The following is a 22,907-nucleotide window of genomic DNA, read 5'->3' as shown; positions in this document are numbered from 1 at the left end:
GCTCAGGACAGTTTACCCTGACAAAAACATTTTATCATTTTTATTCGATGCTGCTGTCGAGCGTCTGGTTGGCGAGCTGGTTTTAGCTTTATTTTTTGTGCATATTAACGAACATGTAAAAAAATGCCAGATTACAGCAGACGTGCTTGTTCTGTTGTATCTGTTGGCAGGTAACAGAGAAAGACAAATAAAATACAAATACAAAGGCACAAGTGACACAAGACAATAATCGAGGGTAAAGGTTAAAAGTAAGTCAGGTTTTTTTTACACCCTCCAGCCTTTCTCTTTTTTTGGCTGCAGCTGCAAAATCAGTTTTTTTTCTTTTGGCAGAAGCGTTATCATTTCATGACTTTTTTTGTTTTTAAATGTTTTTTGGGTCTTTTTTTTAGTTTATTTCTGACAGAGGACAGTTAATAAAGTACGAATCAGGGAGAGCGATAGAGTAGGGAATGGCAATGCAGGAAAAGGAGTCTTTTGGCCGAATTTGAACCCGGGCCGCCCACACTGAGGACTACTCTGTACATGGGCACACGGTGTCCCCCCCCCCCCCTTCATGAAAGTTAGGGTCAAGAAAAAGGTCATTTGAGCTAGACGTTAGTCCTCAGCTTTGCTTGTTTTGCAGCCTTTCTCCCAAAACGACTCTTGAACAACAAAAAATAGCAATCATCAAACAGGCGAGTGCAGAGGATGTTATGGAGGAGGAGGGATATCACGTTGTTTTGGCTGACTCACATATTTCAGCTGTGTTTATGAAGCCAGGGTGGAGGATGGAAGAATTCACAGCTGAGTAACGCAGCTGCTGAGGACGCAATGCATCCTGGTTTCATGTAGGCACTAAAGCAGGCCGCTCAGCTTCAATCAGTCAAAACACACACCAAGGAAAGTGGACGCTTCAGTTCACTTCATTTTACCGTCATAATCAGATCAGTCATCCATCTCAAACCAGCCGGAACTTTGTTTTACTGCAACTTCCTGTAAACTCTCGACATCAAGATAACCATTTTAACAACAACGCTGGAGGAAGCATTCTCAACATCGACTCGCTGTAAAAGAGCAAGAGCAGCTCGAATCGATTGAAACACATTCTTTCATGATTTTAATATCTTTTACATTTCCTTTCCTCTGAATGATTGTGGATGGGAAATCACAGCCGTCCTTTGTTGGACACGGTGCAGTTTGTCGTTTCAGAAGTCTAAACTGAGTTTGGAAAGAACATTTTTCATGTTTTCTGTAAGAATTTATGTTAAAAAAAAAAAAAAAAAACCCGTAGTTTACCCTGAGAGCTCTGACATCCTCCGTGATCTCCCTCCAGTCCAGGCTCTCTGTGAGCAAATGTTAAAGCTGATCATTTTTTACCTGCTGTCTGGGTTTGATTTTCTTTTTTTGCTCTGAAAATAATTGAAACTTATTAGAAAGGAGTTTAATTATGCAACCTTAACTTTAACTTTTTTATTATTATTATTATTGTTCATCACAGGTGACTCACAACCAGCAGAATGTTCTGGACCTCTCCTGGCTGGAGGAAGGATCGGAGCTCACGCACGAAGAGCTCACGCCTCTGTCCCAAGACTATGGCTGTGTCACTACAGCAACTGATTGATCAGAGAGATAAAGCCAGTGAGGTACAGAAAACCAATGCAAACCAGGAAGTGGTATATTTTATTAGAATTGTTTATGCACTTCAGATACATTTAAGAAAATCTACATAAACAAATAAAATAAGAGTCACAATGTCTGGCCTCCTGTGTTTTCTATTTATTTAAATGGTTTTTCATCACATTCACACATGACTGTGAGGAGACATTTGAGAAGTCGCTGTTAAAAACTTTGTCGATCCCTCACTCACGTTTTGTTTTCCAGGTGATCGTTGATCTGACCCAGGAGAGGGACTACCTGCACAGTCAGCAGCCCCAGGAGGGGTGCAGGAACCTGGGTATGAACAGCCCCGGGCGTGGAGGTCTGACAAACGGTGGATCAGCTCGGATCGTCTCCGAGCTGACCAAAGAGGAGAAGCAGCATCTGTCCGTGGAGCTCGCTGACACCAAGGCCAAGCTCCGCAGATACAGACAGGAACTGTGAGTGCCCCCCAACATCGTGAGAGAGGAAGTCGATATCTAGACATTTATAGATCGATAAAAGCTTCAGTAGAGCAGAATTTGAATCCCACAGTCCAAGGAACGCCTCCATGTCGCTGGTTAAAGTCTGAACTGTGGTGAACTGAGCAGCAGCTGGTAGTGGTTATGCTTCAGACAGGGCTTATTACACTGTCTGGGTTTGATCTACAGTGTAATAACACAGAGGATCCATGTATTTTGAGATTGAACATCCACTACTCTTATTCAACTGATTCTCAAACAAGGATATATCAAAGACAAATCTCAGTTCAAGCTTTTCATTTACTATCAACACGTACACATTACACGGGTGTGTTTCTAAATATACAACATTAGGATGGTTTGAGAAATATTTAGTTGAAATGTTCTTTTTTTTTTTTGTGTGCGTGTTTGCAGAGAGGAGAAAACGGAGCATCTGATGGATTCAAGACATGAAGTAGAGCGTCAAGATCAGGAGCTGCAGAGGCTAAAACAAGAGGTGAGGAGCCGCTCATTCCCAGCAGTGTCGTGTTAAGACACACAGAGGAGCTCGTCAGCCGTCGGTCCTAGTTAGTCCGTCAGTGAGCAACGTTTAATTTGTAGTTTTTAGTTTTTTTGAATGATACAAATAATATAAGAACAGACAAGAATTCAAACAGACACGAAATAGCTTCCATAGCTGCCAGTCTTTCAGTACATTTGAATATCTTTGGGGGCAACAAGGTGAGTTTTTCGGCTTTGTCCAGGATGAGTTTTTTCATTCAGATGGTTGAAACACTTTCTGAATGCTCATGTCCCTCTGACACCCTGAGTATCAGGGACTGTGATCCGATCTGTGCGTGAGCTGACTTTGTCTCATTGTATAGTTTGTTTCTTTCTGTTGTTTCAAATGAAATGTTTGGTAACCAAAGAACATTGAGGTGATGCTGATTCTTTGTTTGTGTGCGGGTGTGTTCAGAACCAGTCTCTGTCGTGTGAGGCTCGTTCGGTCAGAGTGTACCGGGATGAGGTGGACTCTCTGAGGGAGAAGGCGTCGCGAGTGGACCGGCTGGAGACCGAACTGACCCGATGTAAAGAAAAACTCAACGACGTTCACTTCTACAAGACCAGAGTGGAGGTAAGAAAGGACAGCTTCACATCAACCAACACTTCCCACCTCACCTTAATATACAGTATATGCAGTACATCTGTCCAGTCCTGTGTTCAGTTACAGTTTAAAATGTGATATTTAATTCAGTTAATACAAACCATATGCAGCTATAGTTAACAAACTGCTCACTTATGTTTACACACAGTTTACATTTATAAGAAGCATTTTTTCTGGTCTTCTAATTTGCTTATTAAAATTCAAAAACCTCTCAGCTGACAGAAGAGAGCAGAATATGGAGATGGATAGATTCGGCAGCTGGCAGTGGCAGTCCACTTACTGTGTGTGTGTGTGTGTGTGTGTGTGTGTTTGTGTGTTCCTGCAGGAGCTCCGAGAGGACAACATGACTCTGATGGAGACAAAGGTGCTGCTGGAGGAGCAGCTGTCAGCCTCCAGAGGGCGCTGCGACAAACTGCACACGCTGGAGAAAGACAACTTGTTGCTGCGGGCTAAAATACACGACCTGGAAATGGTACTAAACATGATAGGCTACAGTCAAGGCTCCTCATCAACATAACCTTTAATTAGATATGATTTAATTTGTATCAAGACCCGGATATCAAAACAAAACAGCTTCATAAAATGTGAGTTAGGAACACTTTTCCCTATTTTAAATATTGCCTATGAGCAACCTCGGGCCCCGTGTCCACAGTCTAGAGTTTTTGCACGGGCAGAAAAGCGCTGGCTGTGCTGTCAGTGCTGCACATCCGTCCTGTCTCCATGACAACAGCCGCTGTATGACCGACACTCCTCCGTTACTTTTTACTGCACGTTTCATATTTGAGATTGTTTGATTCCAGGTCAGACGGCGCCAAGAGAATGTGCTTACAAGACACGATCCGTAGTCGGCAAAGCTACGGGGAATATCCTACTGTACATTTAGAAAAGAGCGGCGGTGCCTTTCCAAAAACTTTGAACATGAGCGCTTGGAGCGGCTGAAACAAAAAAGGCTGAGGCTTTTTCTCCAGCACTCTGTACTCATTGAAAAGAGATGAAAACAGGAAACGCGAGGTGGACACAGGGCCTCAGTCTATAAATGTGGGTTTTAAACAGTGCAGTTGAATACAAATGGTTTCCTGAGTGTGTCACTTGATGTTTTGCAGGAGAGAGACAGTGAGCGCAGACGGCTGGAGGAGCTGGTGGAGGAGAACATGCTGCTGGAGATCGGTCAGAAGCAGAGCATGAATGAATCTGCTCATCTTGGCTGGGAGCTGGAACAGCTGTCCAAGAACCATGACAACTCTAACACAGAGAGTAAGACACATTCAGTACATCTTTAGATACGTTTTATTTCTTTCTCTAAACACCGTTGTTTACTGTTCTTTCTGTGCCGCAGCTCGTAAGTCGTTGGTCCATGAGCTGAACGAGTGCGTTTCCAGCCGGGTGTTGAAGCTCGAGAAGGAGAACCGGGAGCTTCAGGCTTCGATAGAGAGGCTGAAAGAGGACAACCACCAGCTGGAGGAGAAGCAGCTCCACACCCAGGAGCTGGACAGAGAGAACCAGAGCCTCAGCAAGAAGGTGGGAGGAGCCGACTTTGACAGGGAATACTTTTATTTTGAAGCCTGGGCCCTCCTTTCTTTTGGTGTTTGATGACTAATTGCTCCAGTCGGTTGTACAGCAGGCAGAAGGAACCATTACAGTGATTATTAGGCTGTTTGAAGTTTGCCCATTTAAAAAGTCTTCTTTTTGTCACTAGGAGGCATACTTGTTATTCTGTACAGTCCATAATAAGCGTTTGAACGGCTGCTCAGAAGCACGTTTGTTTCTTTTTCTGACAAATCCACAGAATTGTCACTTTTATGCTAAATGTGACATTTAAAGTTTTTCATACCTCTTTTTTTTATCTGTTCATGAAGTTATTGTACTATTTACTATTTGTTCATTGTTTCTTTAGTATAGAGAGGTCCAGTTGTTCATTGTACCCTGATTCAGTGGCTGTGACGTTGTATTCTGATATTTTTGTCTCGTTTGTTGTTAGCTGGAACGTCTGCAGGGTTTGTTGGACCAGGAGAGACTGACCAATCAGGACATGGAGTCATTGGGAGAGGAACTCTTGAAGGAAAAACAGATGCTGGAGAGAGAGATGCACTCTCTGAAGGCAGAGAAAGACCAGCAGGTAGTCCACAGAACCACACATGCGTGTCCATGGTAAGACAGCAGAATTGCATCCTTTGTTGACACCCTGCTCCACGTGTCCAATCAGATCTCGGAGTTGGAGAGTGAGAAGCAGCACCTCTCTGACGCGGTGGCTTCCCTTCAGGAGAGAGCGCAGTCTAACAACGTGGCGAGGGTCCGGGAGGTGGAGACGGAGAACCGCCTCCTGCACCAGAACATCACTGACACCAGCTCCCGATTGGCCAGTTTGGAAACGCAACTCAAACAGGCCAATGAGGAGTCAGAGAGGCTGCAGGAGAGAGCCGGGCGGTGTGAGGAGGTGGAGAGGGAGGCAGCGAGGCTGGAGAGGAGCCGGGACGCTCTGAACAGAGAGGTGATAAAGATGGAATATTCAATCAGCGTGTGAAGTGTTTATATTTTAAGAATAAATTGAGACGTGCTTCTTTATTTGCCTTGCAGGTGGCCTCCCTGCGTGCATGCAGCGAGCGGTCAGAAGCTCTTGAGAAGCAGGTGTCCTCCCTGGAGCAGGAGGTGCACAGGTTGAAGCGGGAGACAGAGGAGAACCAGAAGGAGCTGCAGCGGCTCGAGAAGCAAGAGGCAGAGAACGGCCTGCTGACAAAGGAGAACCTGGATCTTCGCTGCTCCGTGGAAAACGGGCGCTCCTTATCCGCACGCCTGGCCACCTTACAGGAGGAGCACAAGGAGTCACAGAGAGAGACACAGGAGCTGCAGACGAGGCTGGAGACGGCCAGAGAGGAGGCACAAGCCGAGAAGAAGAGGGCGGAGAGGCTGGAGCTGAACGTGGCCACTCTAAACCAGGAAAAGCAACGGCTAGAGAAGGAAGTACAACGGAGCAAAGAAGAGAGGGAGGAGGTGGAGCGAGAGAGGCAGGAGATGCAGGCTAGAGAGGAGGAAGCTAAGAGGGAAGTGGAAGAACTGAAGGAGGAGCGGAGGAGGAGGGAGGAAGGTGACAAAGAGAGGAAGAAGATCCAGCTGGACCTGGAGCAGTCAGAGAAGGGAAGGAAGCACTTGGAGAAAGAAAGCTGGAGGATAAGAACGCTGCTGGAGGGCAAAGAGACGGAGCTGGAAGAGAAAACCAGGAAGCTGGCGACGGTGAAGAAGGAGGGCACATCTCTGAGTAAAGAGGTGGAGAGGATGAAGGAGGTGGCAGTCAAAGCGAAGGAGTTAGAGAGGGAGAACAAAGAGCTGCAGAAACAGGCGACTATTGACAAGAGGACTCTGGCTACTCTGAGAGAGGTGAGACGACTCATCCCACAAAGTCTGCAGAGACGTACCTGTATGACATGGATTTACATGATGAACCAGCGGGCATACTTTAAATATTCACCTTTATGTTTTAGACTAGCACACAGATACCATGTGACCTTTTCTGCCCCACATTTTTTCAGCTGAAGCAACGTTTAGATTAGAAGTGTTCATCCCGACAAGGTGAATGATATTTGGTGCCTTTCTGACTTCATCTATGCGAGAGCGAGCAAACCATGAGTGAGTTCAAGCTTGGCCTGAAAACAGAAAAGAAACGCTTTATTGTCATCGCAACCAAATGAAAAGAACTACTTCTCACACAGTTTGACTACAGACTCCACACTAACCAATAAGCTCCTAACATCCTGACAAATAAATATTAAAAAAAAACTTGTGGGCAGAATAGTCGTCCAAAAAGTACAAAAAGTATTTCTGCTTCTAGGAAGCCTGTTCGTTTGGGGAGGTTTCCCTGTTTTTTACACAGCTGATTAGTAAAGCTGGTGAAGTGACTTTAGAGTCCCTCCTCTTTTTTGCCCAAGCTTTAGTGTGTGGACTTTATGAGAAGATAAAATAACCCTTACGTAGTTTGTTTAAACAAACACTGACACAACTAAAAATGAAACAAACCTCTGTCCAGTTTATGCTGGAAAAATGTACTTTAGCTTCTAACTGTAGGGCCGCTTGTGCTGCGAAGATATGCATCTACTCCTTACTTTATAAAATCCTTTTACTGTAAAACATGATCTAACTACTCATAGTTCACTTTATCAGTCTAATTTAATGGTTTACCTGTAGAGACTTTGGGTGGCTGTATGCATCCTTCTTATCTTACCGTGCATTTAGTTTTCTGAATGTGGCCATACATGTGTCAGCAGTTTCATCATTGTGTGTGTGTGTGTGTGTGTGTGTGCAGGAGTTGGTGTCAGAGAAGCTGAGTGTGCAGCAGCAGAGTGTGGAGTTAGAGAGACTGAACGAGGAGCTGGAGAAGATCGGGCTGAACAGAGAGAAGCTGCTGCAGCAGGAGCACACTCTGGAGGACAGGTAGATGATACTCTACTCTCACCACATCAGGGATATTTATCAGATGTAGACTTTGACTTTGAGTCGGCCATTTCAGCAGGTACAGGCTGCTGGAGTCTCGGCTGGAGGAAACTGTCCAACAGACGATGAAGATTAAAGAGGAGAAAATATCCTATCTGGAGAAGAAAGTAGAAGAAAGCAACACACTCAACTCCACGCTACGTGCCGAACTCGCCAACGTAAGAGCACATGTACAACATCTTAGCTTTAATCATTTTGAAGTTCTTCAAAAAAATCACTTTTCCAATCGTAGTATTTTGGGCACACATTAACAAACCATTCAAGCAGTTCATGTGACCCTCTCTTCAGTAGTGTTTGGCTCAAGTGTTCATCAAAACACTTTTTTTCACATACAAGACTCACTAACTTCCTTCTGAGTGTCGTACGAACAAAGTGGATTGACATCTTTGTTTTGTAATGCAGCTGTGTTTCCATTTGTTGATTTTTCCGCCGTAGGCTCGTCAGACAGTGTCTGCTCAGCGACAGCTACAAGGAGGAGAAGAAGAAGAAGAAAACCACAACTACCAGCAGCGCTCGGGAGGTGACAGAGGTCAGGGGTCAGCCACCGCTGAGCTGCTCCGGATCAAAGACCATCTCATCGACGTGGAGAAGAATGTAAGATTTTCCTTTTTAAAGTCTGCAATGAAGAGCATGTTGTGACGTCTCGTTTTCATACATGCATACTTCACATTGTTCTGATATTTATACACAGTTGTAAAAAAAACTCTCTGACTCTGGTTGTCATGGTAATAATGTGTTCCACATTTTCCTCTTGGTCGTTGGGCCTTTATCTTCAGTGGTTTCTTTATCTGCCTCATGTTTATTGGGTTTGTGTTTTGTTTTCATTGTTTTTATTTATATTGGTGTGATTGTGTTTTCCCAGAATGCCTCGCTGCAGATGGAAAGCAGTCTCTTGAAGGAGCAGCTCAAACAGATTGAGAACCAGAACACGTCTCTGAACAACCAGATGGGGGCGCTGCAACGACACACCAGCACCCTGCAGGAGCAGAACTCCTCCTTACACACTCAGACTGCAAAGCTACAAGTACAAAGCATCAGATCAGTCACATGATGTCGTCAAACCGGGTTATGAATTATTATTAGAATATCTCTTCTTCTGTCTTTTAGGTGGAGAACTCCACACTCGGCTCGCAGAGTGCGTCTCTCATGGCCCAGAATGCCGTGCTGCAGGGTCAAGTCACTGCCCTCGAGACAGAGGTGGAGTCGTGGCAGCGTCAGCGCGAGGAGGCGTGGCGAGCCAGAGAAAGCGTGCTCAGTGACCACGAGCGCCTGCTGAGCGTTCACGAGAGGCAGGCGCACGAGTACGAGCAGCTCATCAGTCAGCACACGACGCTGAAGACCAAACAGAGGGCGATGGAGAACGACCACAGGACGCTGCACAGCAAGTAAGCAGATAACACACAACAGTACGGAGACACGATGTTGTTGAACGACCTCGAATGATGACGATTCACCGTGCAGACGTAACTTAAACTAACTTAAGCTTTGGTATCAGAAAGGTTGTTTTTTTTGTTTCCTCTTTTAAAAGTCCTGCAGCAAGAGTAGACCGATGTATCAAGACACTCATTCACAGCATCATGAGATCAAAGTTTTAACGTATGTTGAGACCTCGGTTAAATAATAATGATACTTTATTTGTAGAGCACTTTTCAAGTCGGGTACTCAAAGTGCGTTATGGAAGCATGCTAAAGAGACAAGCACAAGTTCTCACACAGAAACAGCAAAAAAAAAAAAAAAAGACAGATGAAGGTAAAACAATAAAACAGGAGAGTTCAAATATGCATATCAGAGCTCTGATGAAATGATCATTAAAAATCAGCTTCAAGCAGAAACAGCCACGAGCCGTACTCAAGTTGTGACGTCTCTATGATCTGACCTCTGCTCTGTGTGTCGGTAGGTATTGTATTCTGCTGCAGCAAAAGGACAAATGGGAGGAGCAGGTGGGACGTGGACAGAAAGAAAAGGAGGAGCTGAAGCAGGAGACTCAGAAGAATCGACTTCTACAGCAAGAGAACCTGCAGCTAAAAACCGAAGTGGACAGGTGATTAAGCCGTAATAAATGTCAAACTTACACTGAAAGAAACTGATGGAAGAAACCTGGAAAACCTTTAAGATTGTGGAAGTGTGAAGAGTTTGTATGAAAAGAAACCTGGAAAACCTTTAAGATTGTGGAAGTGTGAAGAGTTTGTATGAAGTTTTTACAAGAGACTTAATTCTCATCACTGGTGCACCATTACTGACCCATTTCGAGTTAACCCGCAGTGATTGGTTTGCACGAGCTGAGGAGGAAGCCGATCACTGACGAGGGCAGCCATCATGTCATATACAGTATACACTCTTTTGTACAAAACAGAGTTTCAATTCATATTGATTCCATGATGGCGTAATATTTACGTCCCAGTCTGTGAATTCACATTGGGTTTTGGTGTTGCAGAAGCGAGGCACAGCGGGTGCTCCACACACACACACACACACACACACAGGTGCACTCCCCTCCTGCTGGCTCTGCTGAAACGTCTCCCCTCTGTATCGTCTCTGTTACTATCTCTGAAGACGGTGCAGAGGGAGGAATATTTCATCCCCCCGATATGCCTCCACAACATTCAGACTGAAGGTGGTTATGACCACAGATGCAGTGACTGCTGATAGCCTTCAGATAGCAGTAACATGTCCACACTTTAGATTTAAAACAGAAGCTTTTGCAGATCTTTTTAAGTATCTTTCCCGTTTTACTGACTTGTTCTGTTTCCTCCCTCTGTTTCCTCAGATTGACAGGGAGCCAATCACAGCAGGCGGAGCAGTGTGAGGGTCTCCAGCTGCGCATGAACGAAATGAAGAGCTCATTAAGCTCCGCCCAGCTGGAAGTGAGTCGCTGGATGGCACAATACGATTCGCTAAAGGAGCAACACCAGGGCCTGGACCTGACCATGACCAAACTGGACAACCACTGCGAGGTAAACAGGACACTTACCGTAAATTCTGGACTATAAGCCGCTAATTCTTTTTTACCGGTAGTACGTATTTAATTAAAAGTTAAAAAAATGTTTTTATGTCACGTCTTTCTGTGCAAATAGCTCTGTTATAACGTGGACACCTGCAACTTATAATCAAGTGCGGCTTATATATGTACAAATACATTTTATTTACTTATTTTTAGCCGGTGCGGCTTATATCCAGGTGCGCTCAATAGTCCGGAATTTACGGTAACTTTACCCTGAGGCCGAGTGAAAACAAGAAACACACACAGCGGGAGATGACTGTAAGACTCTACAGGCTGGCTTTGTTTGTCTTTGTTATTTTCCTGATGTGGGTTGTGTGGTTTATTTTTTCTTTTAGCTTTTGAGTCGACTGAAGGGGAACCTGGAGGAGGAGAACCACCACCTCCTGAGTCAGATCAACCTGCTGAGTCAGCAGAACCACACCCTGCTGGAGCGCAGCATGGAGAGCAAAGAGCTGTATCACCAGGAGCAGAAACTTTACATGTCAGTGGACACAGCAGCACAAGCAGAATACAAACACACAAACTTGAATATTTCAACAAATAAACCAGAGACGGACATAACTTCCTGATTTTTGGAGCTGCTGGCTAAAAGCATCAAAATGAAGCAATTCCAATCCATTGTCTACCTTTTTGTTAAAAAATATTAAAAAACCGGGCCAAAGTAAAAAAAAATTACTGGAATCAACTTTGAATTTAAAAAAAAAAAAGCCCCAGGAAGTAAAACAATCTTAACCTGTATCTTTCTATTTTCAGAGATAAGCTGAACGCTCTCCGTCGTCAGAAAGAGAAGCTGGAAGAGAAGATCATGGATCAGTACAAGTTCTACGACCCAACACCAAAAAAGTACAAAAAAAAGAAGCTTTTATCAACATCTTTGGTCTGTCTGTTTGTACTGCTTCAGATTGTGATGTTTGACATGGATGTTTGTTTTCAGGAGGAGTCAGTGGTCTGGAGCCAAAGCTTTAGCCAAGCTGATTAAACCCAGAAAGGAGAGCAGCAGGGAGCGAGGGAGTGACCGCGACAAGGACGGAGCCAAAGACAGAGAGCGAGGAAAGAGCGCGCCGGACATCCCGCTACCCGCCCCGCCTCCCCTCCTCCCTCCTGAAACCCCTCCCCCAATCCCCAAGCGGACAGCCAGCGACACACAGGATGGCAGTGCCCACAGTAACCATAACAACCACATCACTAGCCCCCTCCTGGGACCCCAGAGTCCAGCGCTCACACCCTTCAGCAGAGGTAAACACAATGTCACACACCTCAGACAACATTAACGCCAAGGAACTGGTTTGTGATTTGTGTTTCCTCACAGGGGGAACATTCATAGCAAGAGAAATATTAGTTTTACACAACAGAGGACAAATAAATATTGATGGTTCCCTTTTTATGGGCGGAGGAAGAAAAGAGCGCTCTGTAAAGAAAAGCATTTTAAACATGTTGCTACGGGCCAGATGTACTTCCCCACTGGCTCCTCTAGAGGGTGCTGTAAACCAACACAACCTCCGATGTGTGTGTCCTCTGCTGTCTTTGATACAGGGCCCTGCTCTTACAGTAGGAATAAAAATGACCAAGCAGTCCAGTTGTTTCGGAGTATCTGCAGGAGGTCATTTTCAGCGTTTTACTGTCTGCGCTCTAATTGAAGATAAAAACCTAAAACCTCAGGCTGTGTAAGAGATCAGTCCTCACTAAATAGTGACTTTGGCGTTTTGTAATATTTTGCTGTCGAATTCTGAGCGAGAACTTTTACAGTTTGTAAAATAGACTCATTGATTCCCACAATGCACTGTGACAAATACCGCACAAGCGACCGTCACCAGCCGAGCAGGATGTGACGTTTGACAGGCTGATAACGGATGGACAAGAAGAGCGTGACTGAGCGGAGGAGTCCACAGAGATCGGTCATTGTGAGGAGTAGTGCGAGGTGCACGAGTGTGTGATACTGGACGCAGACCTGTTCTCAAATAAATGCAGAAACGGATTTGTAGTATGAGATTCAGTCAAACATAGAAAACGGGTAAAATTCTGCTTTGACACAAATGTATTTGATATCGTTTTAGACAACATTCAGTAAAATCCGAAAATCTAAGAACATGTAATTTTAGGACAGTTTCTCAGACTTCTTTGGACACCTCACCTAAAACTTCTCTTGTTGTTGTCATGACGACAAATAAGAACAGCAAGGAGTCCTTTTTAACAAGGTTTTGTTTTGATCTTGATCAGACATGTTACAGATACGGAGTCTGAATTATGCTAAAAAATAAATCGATGTGAAACCCTTTCGTACTTGACGTGCTGCAAAAAAAAAAAAAAACAGCAGTGAAAATCCAGTTTTGAGTTTTTCTTGGCTCTTTCTGATTAACGGGATGTCCTTGAGTGTTTGGGACAATCAGTCACAGAAGACAGCCGGAGAGGAACGCAATGCTGGCAGGCTTTTAGAATAACTCAGAGCAATCTGATGTGGCTGCAGGAATTCTTCCCAGAGTGCTTTGCAGTGACGGGGAACAGGCCAGCGTACTGCAATCAAAACACTAACATAAAGGCATCAGAAGAAGAGAAACTTACATGAGATAATGTATGTTAAATATAGTGTGCAGACAGAGAACGTATGAGCTGCATGCATCTTCTGTTTGCTCTGATTTATAGATTCAGCTTGTGTACATGGAGATCACGTTCTCCTCGTGAGCAGCCAGCTGTGTTTAGCATTTCTGACTCACGGTAAAGTTTCATATTAAAGTCGTTAAACCTTGTCGTAAACTTTGATGCCTTTCGATACCAAGTGTTTTAAAATAAAACAATCTTAAGTCCTGATCAGTCGTATTAAAACAGTTCTGGAGCTTTTAGTAAGCTTCAGAGTTTCAACCAAAAGCTGCTACTTGCAGAATATAACTGATAAATGAGATACTTTAAAACAGGTCTATGTATCCTATTTCTGGACACTATTTAAATTGCACAAAAACATCAAATGGCAAATTGACTCACACTTCTCGAGTCTTCTGACTTGACAGCGCAGGTCACACACTGCCAGCAGAGGTCGATGCGAAGGGACCGTCAGATATAATCCGTTCATACACAGTCATTCTTAGGGTGAAGTGTCTTGCTCATTGAAACATTGGACGTGTTGGAGATCGAACCCTCGACCTTCAGGTTGATGGACGATGACTCTCCACCTGAGGCCTGTCAGATACTTTTCTGTACTGATCGGTGTGTATTTGTGTTTTTACGATCGCCTGCAGGAACTGTCCTGCAGGTTTTGGTAGTTAAAGAGAAGTGAGTGTCGAGGGCTTTTCTTTTTGTTGCCGTGGTATCGAAAACGTGTGCTGATATAATTTATTGTTTTGACTGGTCTTCTTACAAGCTCATTAAATATTTGGTTCACACACATCTCATACAAAGACAAACACTCAGGGGGATGCACCTCATTGGTACAGAGCTGGTTTCTGATGCATGGTTAAAACTGTTCCTCCCCTGTTTCATTTCACTTTCATTTCTTTTTTTGATCTTTTGTGAATTTACTTTTGGACTCATATCTGATCTCAACTCACTTTTAGAGCAGCAGTCAAACTGTGTTTAAGTTCAGAGTGAGTTGAGGTCAGTGATGGGTAAATGCATGGATTTAAAACGCGTCTATTCTGTGTTCTTGTTTTTCTAATGGGGGTTTTTCTTGCATGATATCTATTATTTCTGTCAATCACATGATTTAACCATGTCTAAATTAATTCATTAATTTACTCACTGTGATGGTTTCATCATTTTCTTCACCTCTCTTTTTCCTTCTTCCTCCATCTTCTCCATTTCAGCTCCTCCCAATCCAAAACGCTTCCGTTTCCTCCGCAGTAAAAGTCAAGACAAGTTCCTTCCCCCCACCTCGCCCACCCCCTCTTCCTCTTCCACCTCACCCTCCTCCTCTTCCTCGTCCCGCCCCCCCCCTCTCTCTCACCAGACGTCTGCGATTCTGGTCTTCCACTGACATCACATCTGACGTCATCAATTGCCAGACGATGTCAGCCAACGGAGTTTTCTAAAAATCCTCCTCGTCATCTTCTTTAACCTTACATATCAGCATCATCATCCTCATCATCCTCATCCTCACTGCCTCCACCTCCACAAAAGACTCAACAAAGTGACTCTCACATGCATCCTACATACTTGCACTACAATAACACTAATGCACTTCATACAAACAGACATGCAAAGCCAGCACAGACAGATGCATGTTGGGGTTGTGAACCAGCGAGAATGACTAGTAAGTAGTGTGTGCAGCGTTGGTTGATATGTGTGAGTGTGTGCGCTCATCAACGTTTCCCAGCACGCCGGGCATGTCCGTTTATGTTCCTGTCACTTTAGTGTGTCTATCTGATAAAATGCTTTTGTGCTGTCACTTCCCCAGCTTTAACCTGCTGAGACAGATCTGCTGTCTGCACAAAGCTTCGCTGCACAGATGGTTTTTTTTTATGTGGTTACTACAAACACAGTATTACTGCTCACGTTTTACCCAGCAACCCTGTTTCACCATTGTCTGTCTGTTTACCTGCTTTGACACTTTCTGGACACCTAAAAACATTTTATTGGCTTTATAGGTCACATATTCAAGTCTCAGAGCTCCCCAACACAAGCTGTCTGCAAACGTTCTTGTTATATTGTTATATGTTCATGTCTATCAATCCCTCTATATCAGTCTGTGTCTGTCGCTTTAAATATGTAAATGAGCTGTCTGGCCACGCCCCCTCTCTAAAGGGGAAGGGCTTTCTCGCTCCGTGTCCTATTGTTTACGGTGAGAAGGCAGACTCAGAGGGCAGAACAAACACCTAGCTGTGGGAGTGTCACCCACCTGGGGGAGGGGCTACTGCCCTTTGTGATGTCATGAAGGGAAAATCTCCAAACGGCCAGTTTGAGCACACAATTCTGAGAGAGTGGAGCAGCGTTTTGATGACTTGAATGATGAGAGTTATTCACCATAAAGCGCGTAGCTGACCTGATTGACAGGCGGGTGCTATGCACCGGTTTGTCAGGACACTTAAAACCCGCCTTCGCTCCAGCTCTTAGTCTGCAGTGACAGATGAGTGATGTCACTGTGGTTCATTAATATTTACAGTCTGTGGTTGTCGCACAATGATGGCTAAAACAAAGAATAATGCTGTAACTTCGTACAGGTTGTTTCACACGTGTTCACTGAGGGACAGTGACTGCCTCACTTAGCTGACAACGGGAGAATATAATTACCTGTAAGCAAGTGCTGTATTCAGCAAAATGTTTAGGGATGACTGTCATTAATATATTCATGTAAAGAGTCCTCTCGACGTGAGTCACATAATACTAGAACTGGATTTTAATTAAGTTAAAAACTGTATTTTCAGGATGGCACAGGGCGTGACGAGTGAAGCTTGTTTTTGTTGGTTGCGTTAGTGATCATACCTTCCTTGACCTTCTCTCAGTTTCTGAGTGAAACAGTGACCCCTCGTGTTCAGATACACACACTGAGTATCTCCTGATATCACAGTGATTCGTAAACTGATCACACTCCCTGTGTCCTGCTTTGCTGTCATGCTCCTCTGTGTTGTTACTTCTGACCCTAGTTTGGCTCTGAGGACCAGAAATTGATTCTCACTCACTGTTCTGGTTGGTCTGCAGGTTTGACTGACAGGAGCCGCGGTGTTTATCGCAGCAGCACTCCAGGAGGCAGCAACGAGAGCATCAATGGAGAGGACGCACATGGACAAGGTGATACATTCAGCTGCAGAACTGAGCAGGTCCTTTAAGACTGAAGACATGTTTAGGTGTTACAGGAGATTCTGTGGACTTACGCGAAAACATCTGCTTTGAACTGTAGAGTTCCAACATTTTCCAACATGAAATAATTTCAGTTTGCACCTATCAACCTTTTTTTGAACCTTTTATAAATGTGCGTGTCAGTGTGTACGGTGGATTTACAGTCGTCCTTTGATAGGTTTAAAGAAACCCAACTTCAGAATCTGGTAGAAAAACGAGAGAATGTGAACTTTTAAAGGAAGTTTTAAGTGAATTGGACTTTTCAGTGATGTGTAAGTAAACTCCCTGAGTATCTGCCTTCAGGTCGTAAAGCTGTGAGCTCCACTCCCAGCCACCAGTCCCCTTCACTGGGTCCTAACAACAACTCCAGACTGGGACCAGGTCCTGCCCACAGACCCCGTGGTATGAAAGATTATTATTCTACAGTCAGAGATGGTGTGAGCGTGTATGTGACGGTGCTTTAACATTTCAGGTTTGTTATTTGATGACGACTCTCGTCATAACGCCTCTGACTCCGTGTTTGGTCACCATGTCAACGCTGGAGGTCGCCCAGGGTCGGCTGACTTCAGCCGCAACACCTCGAGCTCTAACTCACCCGTCAACTGCAGAGGTGCACACGAACTTTCACCAAATATTTCATTCACAGTTTAAGAGGATATTTAATGGGCTGATATCCTGAACAGTCAGTACAAACACTTATCGTTTCCTTTCTTCTTAGACACATCTGATCGTCAGCCTCGCTCGGCCAGCCTCTCTAGTGACGACGTCATGGGTCTCAGCCAATCACAGCAGACCCTGTCACGAAGCTCCACCCTTCCATACGACCACGCGCCTCAGAGGGCCCAGCCGCAGCGGGTAGCAGGGGTCAGGATGAAGACCCGCTCCTCTTCTCCTGGAAGTGAGATGGTAACGCTGGAACAGTTTCTTCATGAGAGCAACCTCCAGTCTCCTCCTACGGTAATACAGGCCGACGTTTGCTTTAGATATGAACACACACACACACACACAGGAAGTTTAGACGTGTTCAATGTAAGATAAATGAGGAGATGGTTAAAAAACAACCAAAGCTTTAGAGCTAGTCAGGCATTAAAGGTAAAGGATGTGATGCTGGGGAAGGAAATGTGCGTTTCTTCGTCATTGCATTTTTAGATTTTAACTCAACTTCAGCCCATTTACACAGAAAAATAAAAATATTAACAAACCAGGAACAAATCAATATCATGAAGTCATTTTGAATGAACTTTGAACATAAACTTTTTAGATGAGATGGTTGAAAAAGAGCGTCAGTGTTTACACTATAAAACAGGAGCTGATCAAACCGTGAGGAAGACGAGGAGGAAACGTTGTTCGCTCAGTGAAGTTATTTTCCGTGTGCCTGCAACCTTCATGGTGCTTCCTGCAACCGTGCATGCCTGAGAACATATAGGCTGTGCACGTTCTTTAAAATAGTTATGCATAAAAGAAGACCAGAAGCTCCCTCCCTCAATAAAACAGGATCATAAGCTGATAAATGAAATCGTCACGGATAAACAGATGAAGATTCCGGCTGGTTTTGACTCTTTAATGGCCTGAAGATTGAAAACAGGAGTAACTTTAACACTTTAATAATAAATGCAAACGTTGGACCACTTTGCTTCAGTGCATCAATTCCCCCGAAATCTGAGCTCGAGCTGGGAGATTCATTAAACATGAAGACACAGTACAGTTACGACAACTTAAGATGCAATGCAATCAAACCTTTCTGCTGCATTTCCAGAGAGGAAAATGGTTTTATATGGGGACATTGTGTTCTTAAATCAAGACAGATGGCACATCAGAAGAGAACTCCTGCTTTATAAATATCAGAGTTAAAATAAAAGCCGGTGACACATGGTTCCTAAAAGCTGCGTTTTGTTTTGTGTGTGAATATTGGTTTGGTTGCAGAGTCCACTTGAAGAGAGGCGGCTGGTTATTATTAGGTCAGATAAGAATACAGACTGTAGATTTGTCTGTTTTTTCAAGAGTGACACTGTGTGGGAAAACTTAAAGAGCCAATGGAAAATCAGGAGTTATGTATTAACTCCACAAACAGTCTGTCACAAGCATTGCTCATCATATACTGACACACTGGCCAAAACGCAGCAGCCCGCCTGCTCTATATTTCACTCTGATCTTCATCTTCCTCGACTGGTTCCCAGTTACTGCTTGCATCACATTTCAAACTCTACTTTCCCACTTACAAAACGGCAACAAAAAAAACGGCTCCTCCTCACCTGAACTCTCTCATGCAGGTCTAAACATCCTTCCGCCCTCTACGCTCCGCTCATGTAAGTCGTCTGATCCAACATTAGACACGGGGCCCTGAGTCTCTGATTGGACAACTCCTCCGTCGCCCTCCGGTGGTGGAATGAATTACCAACGTCCATTCAATGTGCAGAGACGTTTTCCACCTTTAAGAAAAAACGAAAGACCCCCACGGACACACTTAATGATAGTGATGGGACGGATGAGGAAGATGACAGTGGACGTATTTAGGACGTTGCTGATGATGATTCAGATGAGAAGCTGTCGACTGTGATGACGACATGCGGTGCAGAGAGGCAAACTATGTGCTCTGCCTGTCAGCACCTGTGTGTCCCATCAGACTGAGAGCTGCTCTTTAACACTCACCCACATGTTTCCTCCTCTCTTGATCTTTACTCCATTACTCTCTGATGTACGTCGCTTTCAGACAAAAGCATCTCCTAACAACCTTCCAAGCATCTCAGTGTATTAAACTGTGTGTGTGTGTGTGTGTGTGTGTGTGTGTGTTGTTTGAAGTTTAAAAGGCCAGAATCTAACTCACATCCTGTTAGCCCAAGCAGACCCACAATGACCTTTTTATAATCAATTTTTTTAGTACCAGTAAGTGCTTTATAATCTGCCAGTGATACAACAGAGCAGATCACACAGCTGGACCATGAAGCGATGATCAACAGAAACTCACGTACTGATCATCCTCCAAGTATGAACAGACTTTTTCTCACCTCAAAATCAAAGAGTTTAGATCAGACTCCTGACTACAAATCAGATGTTTCATTCCAGCCTGTCATCTACCTCACATGTGCGGATTATATCAGCGTGGGAACATCACTCCAAGAGAACCAGATATCTCCCTTTTTATCAATCTGTTTAGTCTGAACAGCATAAAAGTAATGAATCAGCCTCAATAATTCTTATTAGTGATCCCGCAGAGAGGGCGAGGCCTTCATAGCTTTCTCTAAAACAACACACGTTCATATTTCAGTAAAGTGTTGAACGCAGAAGGATTCTAATAGAAAGTTTAAAACAATGCAATAAATTATTTGCCTTATCCCTACATCAAAGGTTTTTGTTTCACAGGTTATTATTCATCCTGTCAGAGGTCAATCTTTTAAAAAGAGACGAAGAAAGTAATGAAAGTGCGTCTGGAATGTATTGAGGTGTGTTTTTAAAAACAAGATATTTTAGTCGTTAGCATTCTAAAGATACTTTATTTGACAGGAGCGCTCACTCCTAAGATTATTCTAAATCGTCTATCTCACTGATTTCCTCTGAAACTTCAAAGTCCAGTTTTATGATGTGATATATAGAGTTTAACTGCATCCCGTTCCAGATCATCATGCAGCCCCACATGTGAAGCGCTTCCTTAAGGCGTGTTGCCATGACAACTTTACATTACTAAACACACACTCCATCATTATGTCGTCTGGGTGTTGATCTCAGCTGGCAGCACTCGTTCAGCCAACAATAAACTTTGACAAGAAATTGTTTTTTTCTTTCTTTCTAGGTGTCAACAGGAAGCAGGGAGAACTTGATGACTGATTATTTCGCCAGAAGCCCCGCCCCCTCTACACCCACCGGAAGGGATCAGGTGACTCCCACCAACTATGTCACCCCTACTGTACAGAACCAGAGACCAGGCCAGAGCGTCAAACCGTCGCCCCGCCAGCCCGTGGGCCAGTCCCCTGCCTCCAGCCAGCCTGTCACTCAGAGAACCGGCCAATCGTTGAGCAGAGCTTACAGCCTGGCCACGGCTGATTTGCTGCGTTCAAATGGACCCGACAGTTTCCGTATGAATGAAGGACAAACAGATGCAGTTGTTCGTAGACAAGGGGGAGGTGCTAACGGGAGAGAACGACCTCTTTCAGCCCGCCTGGCTGGTCCGACCAATCAGCACGGAGATGCAAGCTTTCTGAACCCGCCCATTCACCACTCGTCCTCTCTTAATCTGCAAACAGAGAGATACGCAGAGAGAGAGCGAGGAAGGGCTCGTGCCCCCGGAAACGCCTCCCACCATCACAGAGGAGAGGTCGCCATGGTGAGCCCTGTCAGAGCTGTGGCCGCCACACGACCCGATGACTCCAGTGACCACACGGAGGTGTCGAGGGAGGGGCGGCCTGGTGACTCCTCCCAGCTTAAGAAGGAGAGTGAGAGAGAGAGGTGTGGCTCTGCCGAACGCCCGAAAAGCACGCCAGCCTCCCCCGACCCGAACAACGACCCGCAGACTGTGTGGTACGAGTACGGCTGTGTCTAAACACTGGAACTGAAGACTCGCAGGAGACGACAGTCTGCAGGGGCTGAACACTGGAACATTGTGAGACCTGCAGAGGTCTGTAGTTAAGCATTGATCAAATACATCTACTGGAATCTTCCAACGCTGAGTTTAAAACTATGTTTGCATCTCTGTTTGTGAGTTTTGGAACAAACTTTTGTAGCTTGACAAACAAACTTTATTCCATTTCGCCAGCTGTCATTACAGCAGATTAAAACCTCTCTCCAGCTCTCTTTTGGCTTGCATTTTTCTAAAGCTAAAGAGCAACCAGGGATTTTATCTGCAAACAAACAATCGCTCTTCAGCAACTGGATCCGTGGAGTCCATTTCCTCTCATGGTTGTTTTTTTGTTTTTTTAACCACAAGCCCAATCTCTCCGAGTTCAATATGGATTTGAGCTCAATCACTGGATGGATTTTTACTTGAGCGCATCAACACTATAGAAAGATGGTCTCTGAGGACGCTGGATTCATTGGCCTCTGCTAATTTATTTTCAACACTTTCATCCAGCAAGTAGCCTGAGCCCAAAGTAGGGTTGGCAATAGTGTTGCAACCTGGATGTTAATATCTTTATAGAGGATGCTGATTTTAACAGGAATGAGATTGAATTTGTCTTCTGGGAATAGAAAACACTTAATGCATCATTAAGGAACATAATCCAGCCTGTGAGCTGGAACTCTTTGACTGCTGACAAACACAATATTCTGCTCATGTTTTCCCAAATGCCAGGAATCCGCTCGTCACCGAGAGGGGTGATTGAACCGAAAGTGAAGATGACCAGAACGACCAGAGCGACTGAATGTATCAGGTTTCTCCTCCTCTCCCCTCTAATTAAAAACAAACACTGGAAAAGACGAAAGAGTCGGAAATGAAATGAAAGGAAGAGAGAGAGGCAGACTTTTTGGAGAGTGAAAATAAAACGATGCAGGGATGGAGAGGGAGAGACGGATATAGTGACGGGACACCAGCGAGATAAACAGGACTCCTCCCGGTTAAATTACAGTCTTTCTCCCTCCATCTTTAGATTCTGTCCCAGCATGCAACACTCTGACACTTTACTGGAAATGTTGCTTGTCCCGAGCCAACACTAGTTTCACACACGAACACACACACACATGCATACAGTATGTATAATGACACATAGAGACACGGTGTCCTTGAGGGGGTTGGTTGTGGCTTTCATTCAAACACACACACATGAAAAACTCACACCGCCGGGTGAAGCACTGCGTTTTGGAGAGCGTTCTGCTGCACGCTAAGTAAGCCAGACAGTTGTAACACTGCACAGCAGAGAGAGTCAGGCTGAATCAAGACCCACTGTGATATGATTTATTTTGGGTTTTTTTTTTTTTTTTTTGCTTGTGAAAAAGTTTTGGTAAAAGTTTTTACATTTGATGACTGAAGTGTTTGTGTGGTTGTTTGTCCTGAGAGAACCTCTTCATGCAAAAACAGTCATCCAAGCGTCTCCAGAGAAATCTCCGACTGTCGTATTTTCATATTCCGATAAAATGCTTCAATATGTTTGGTGTCATTTGGTGTCGAGTCAAATCTTCCTTTGTCACCTCGTTGCCACACTCTCAACTCCTCAAATGCGTCACCGAACAGTTTCTGTTCTTCTGGACGCCGATGAGCAGCGGACTCTTCGCTGGGTCAAATCCTGTTTTCAGAATGTAAAGGGATCGTTTGATATTTAAGTGCGTTTTTGATGACGTGCTCATCGATTTAAAGGTGAACTATGTAAAACACAGTCGGCCTCTGTTTGAAGAAACCAGGAGCTAAACTATGTACCGCTGCAGACCAGACCCGGGGTGCATTCACACTGTCCCTCCTCTCTCCTTTCACTATCCTCTTTACCTTAGAAGCATTTCA

General features: G+C 44.5%; 1 protein-coding gene across 1 annotated transcript in view; it reads left to right on the top strand.

Annotated features, from left to right (window-relative positions):
* ccdc88c (coiled-coil domain containing 88C) overlaps positions 1-22,433 on the top strand; it is a 36,459-nt gene extending 14,026 nt beyond the window's left edge. The window contains 29 exon segments of the mRNA XM_079369253.1: positions 1,313-1,317; positions 1,478-1,564; positions 1,566-1,622; positions 1,861-2,075; positions 2,511-2,592; positions 3,052-3,210; positions 3,566-3,712; positions 4,344-4,494; positions 4,577-4,758; positions 5,219-5,356; positions 5,444-5,728; positions 5,815-6,612; positions 7,535-7,662; positions 7,739-7,880; positions 8,158-8,316; positions 8,585-8,746; positions 8,830-9,107; positions 9,620-9,763; positions 10,490-10,676; positions 11,059-11,204; positions 11,477-11,566; positions 11,658-11,959; positions 14,518-14,675; positions 14,777-14,963; positions 16,349-16,438; positions 16,790-16,888; positions 16,959-17,096; positions 17,205-17,443; positions 20,274-22,433. Of these exon segments, the coding sequence (XP_079225379.1) occupies positions 1,313-1,317; positions 1,478-1,564; positions 1,566-1,622; positions 1,861-2,075; positions 2,511-2,592; positions 3,052-3,210; positions 3,566-3,712; positions 4,344-4,494; positions 4,577-4,758; positions 5,219-5,356; positions 5,444-5,728; positions 5,815-6,612; positions 7,535-7,662; positions 7,739-7,880; positions 8,158-8,316; positions 8,585-8,746; positions 8,830-9,107; positions 9,620-9,763; positions 10,490-10,676; positions 11,059-11,204; positions 11,477-11,566; positions 11,658-11,959; positions 14,518-14,675; positions 14,777-14,963; positions 16,349-16,438; positions 16,790-16,888; positions 16,959-17,096; positions 17,205-17,443; positions 20,274-21,020 (5,702 nt within the window). The 3' untranslated portion in view covers positions 21,021-22,433.
* The last annotated feature ends 474 nt before the right edge of the window (positions 22,434-22,907 follow it).

This window comes from Symphodus melops, assembly GCF_947650265.1.
Source record: "Symphodus melops genome assembly, chromosome: 19".
Taxonomy (NCBI): Eukaryota; Metazoa; Chordata; class Actinopteri; order Labriformes; family Labridae; genus Symphodus; species Symphodus melops.
Note: the sequence above shows the minus strand (reverse complement) of the source record. Positions and strands in the feature narration are given on the sequence as shown.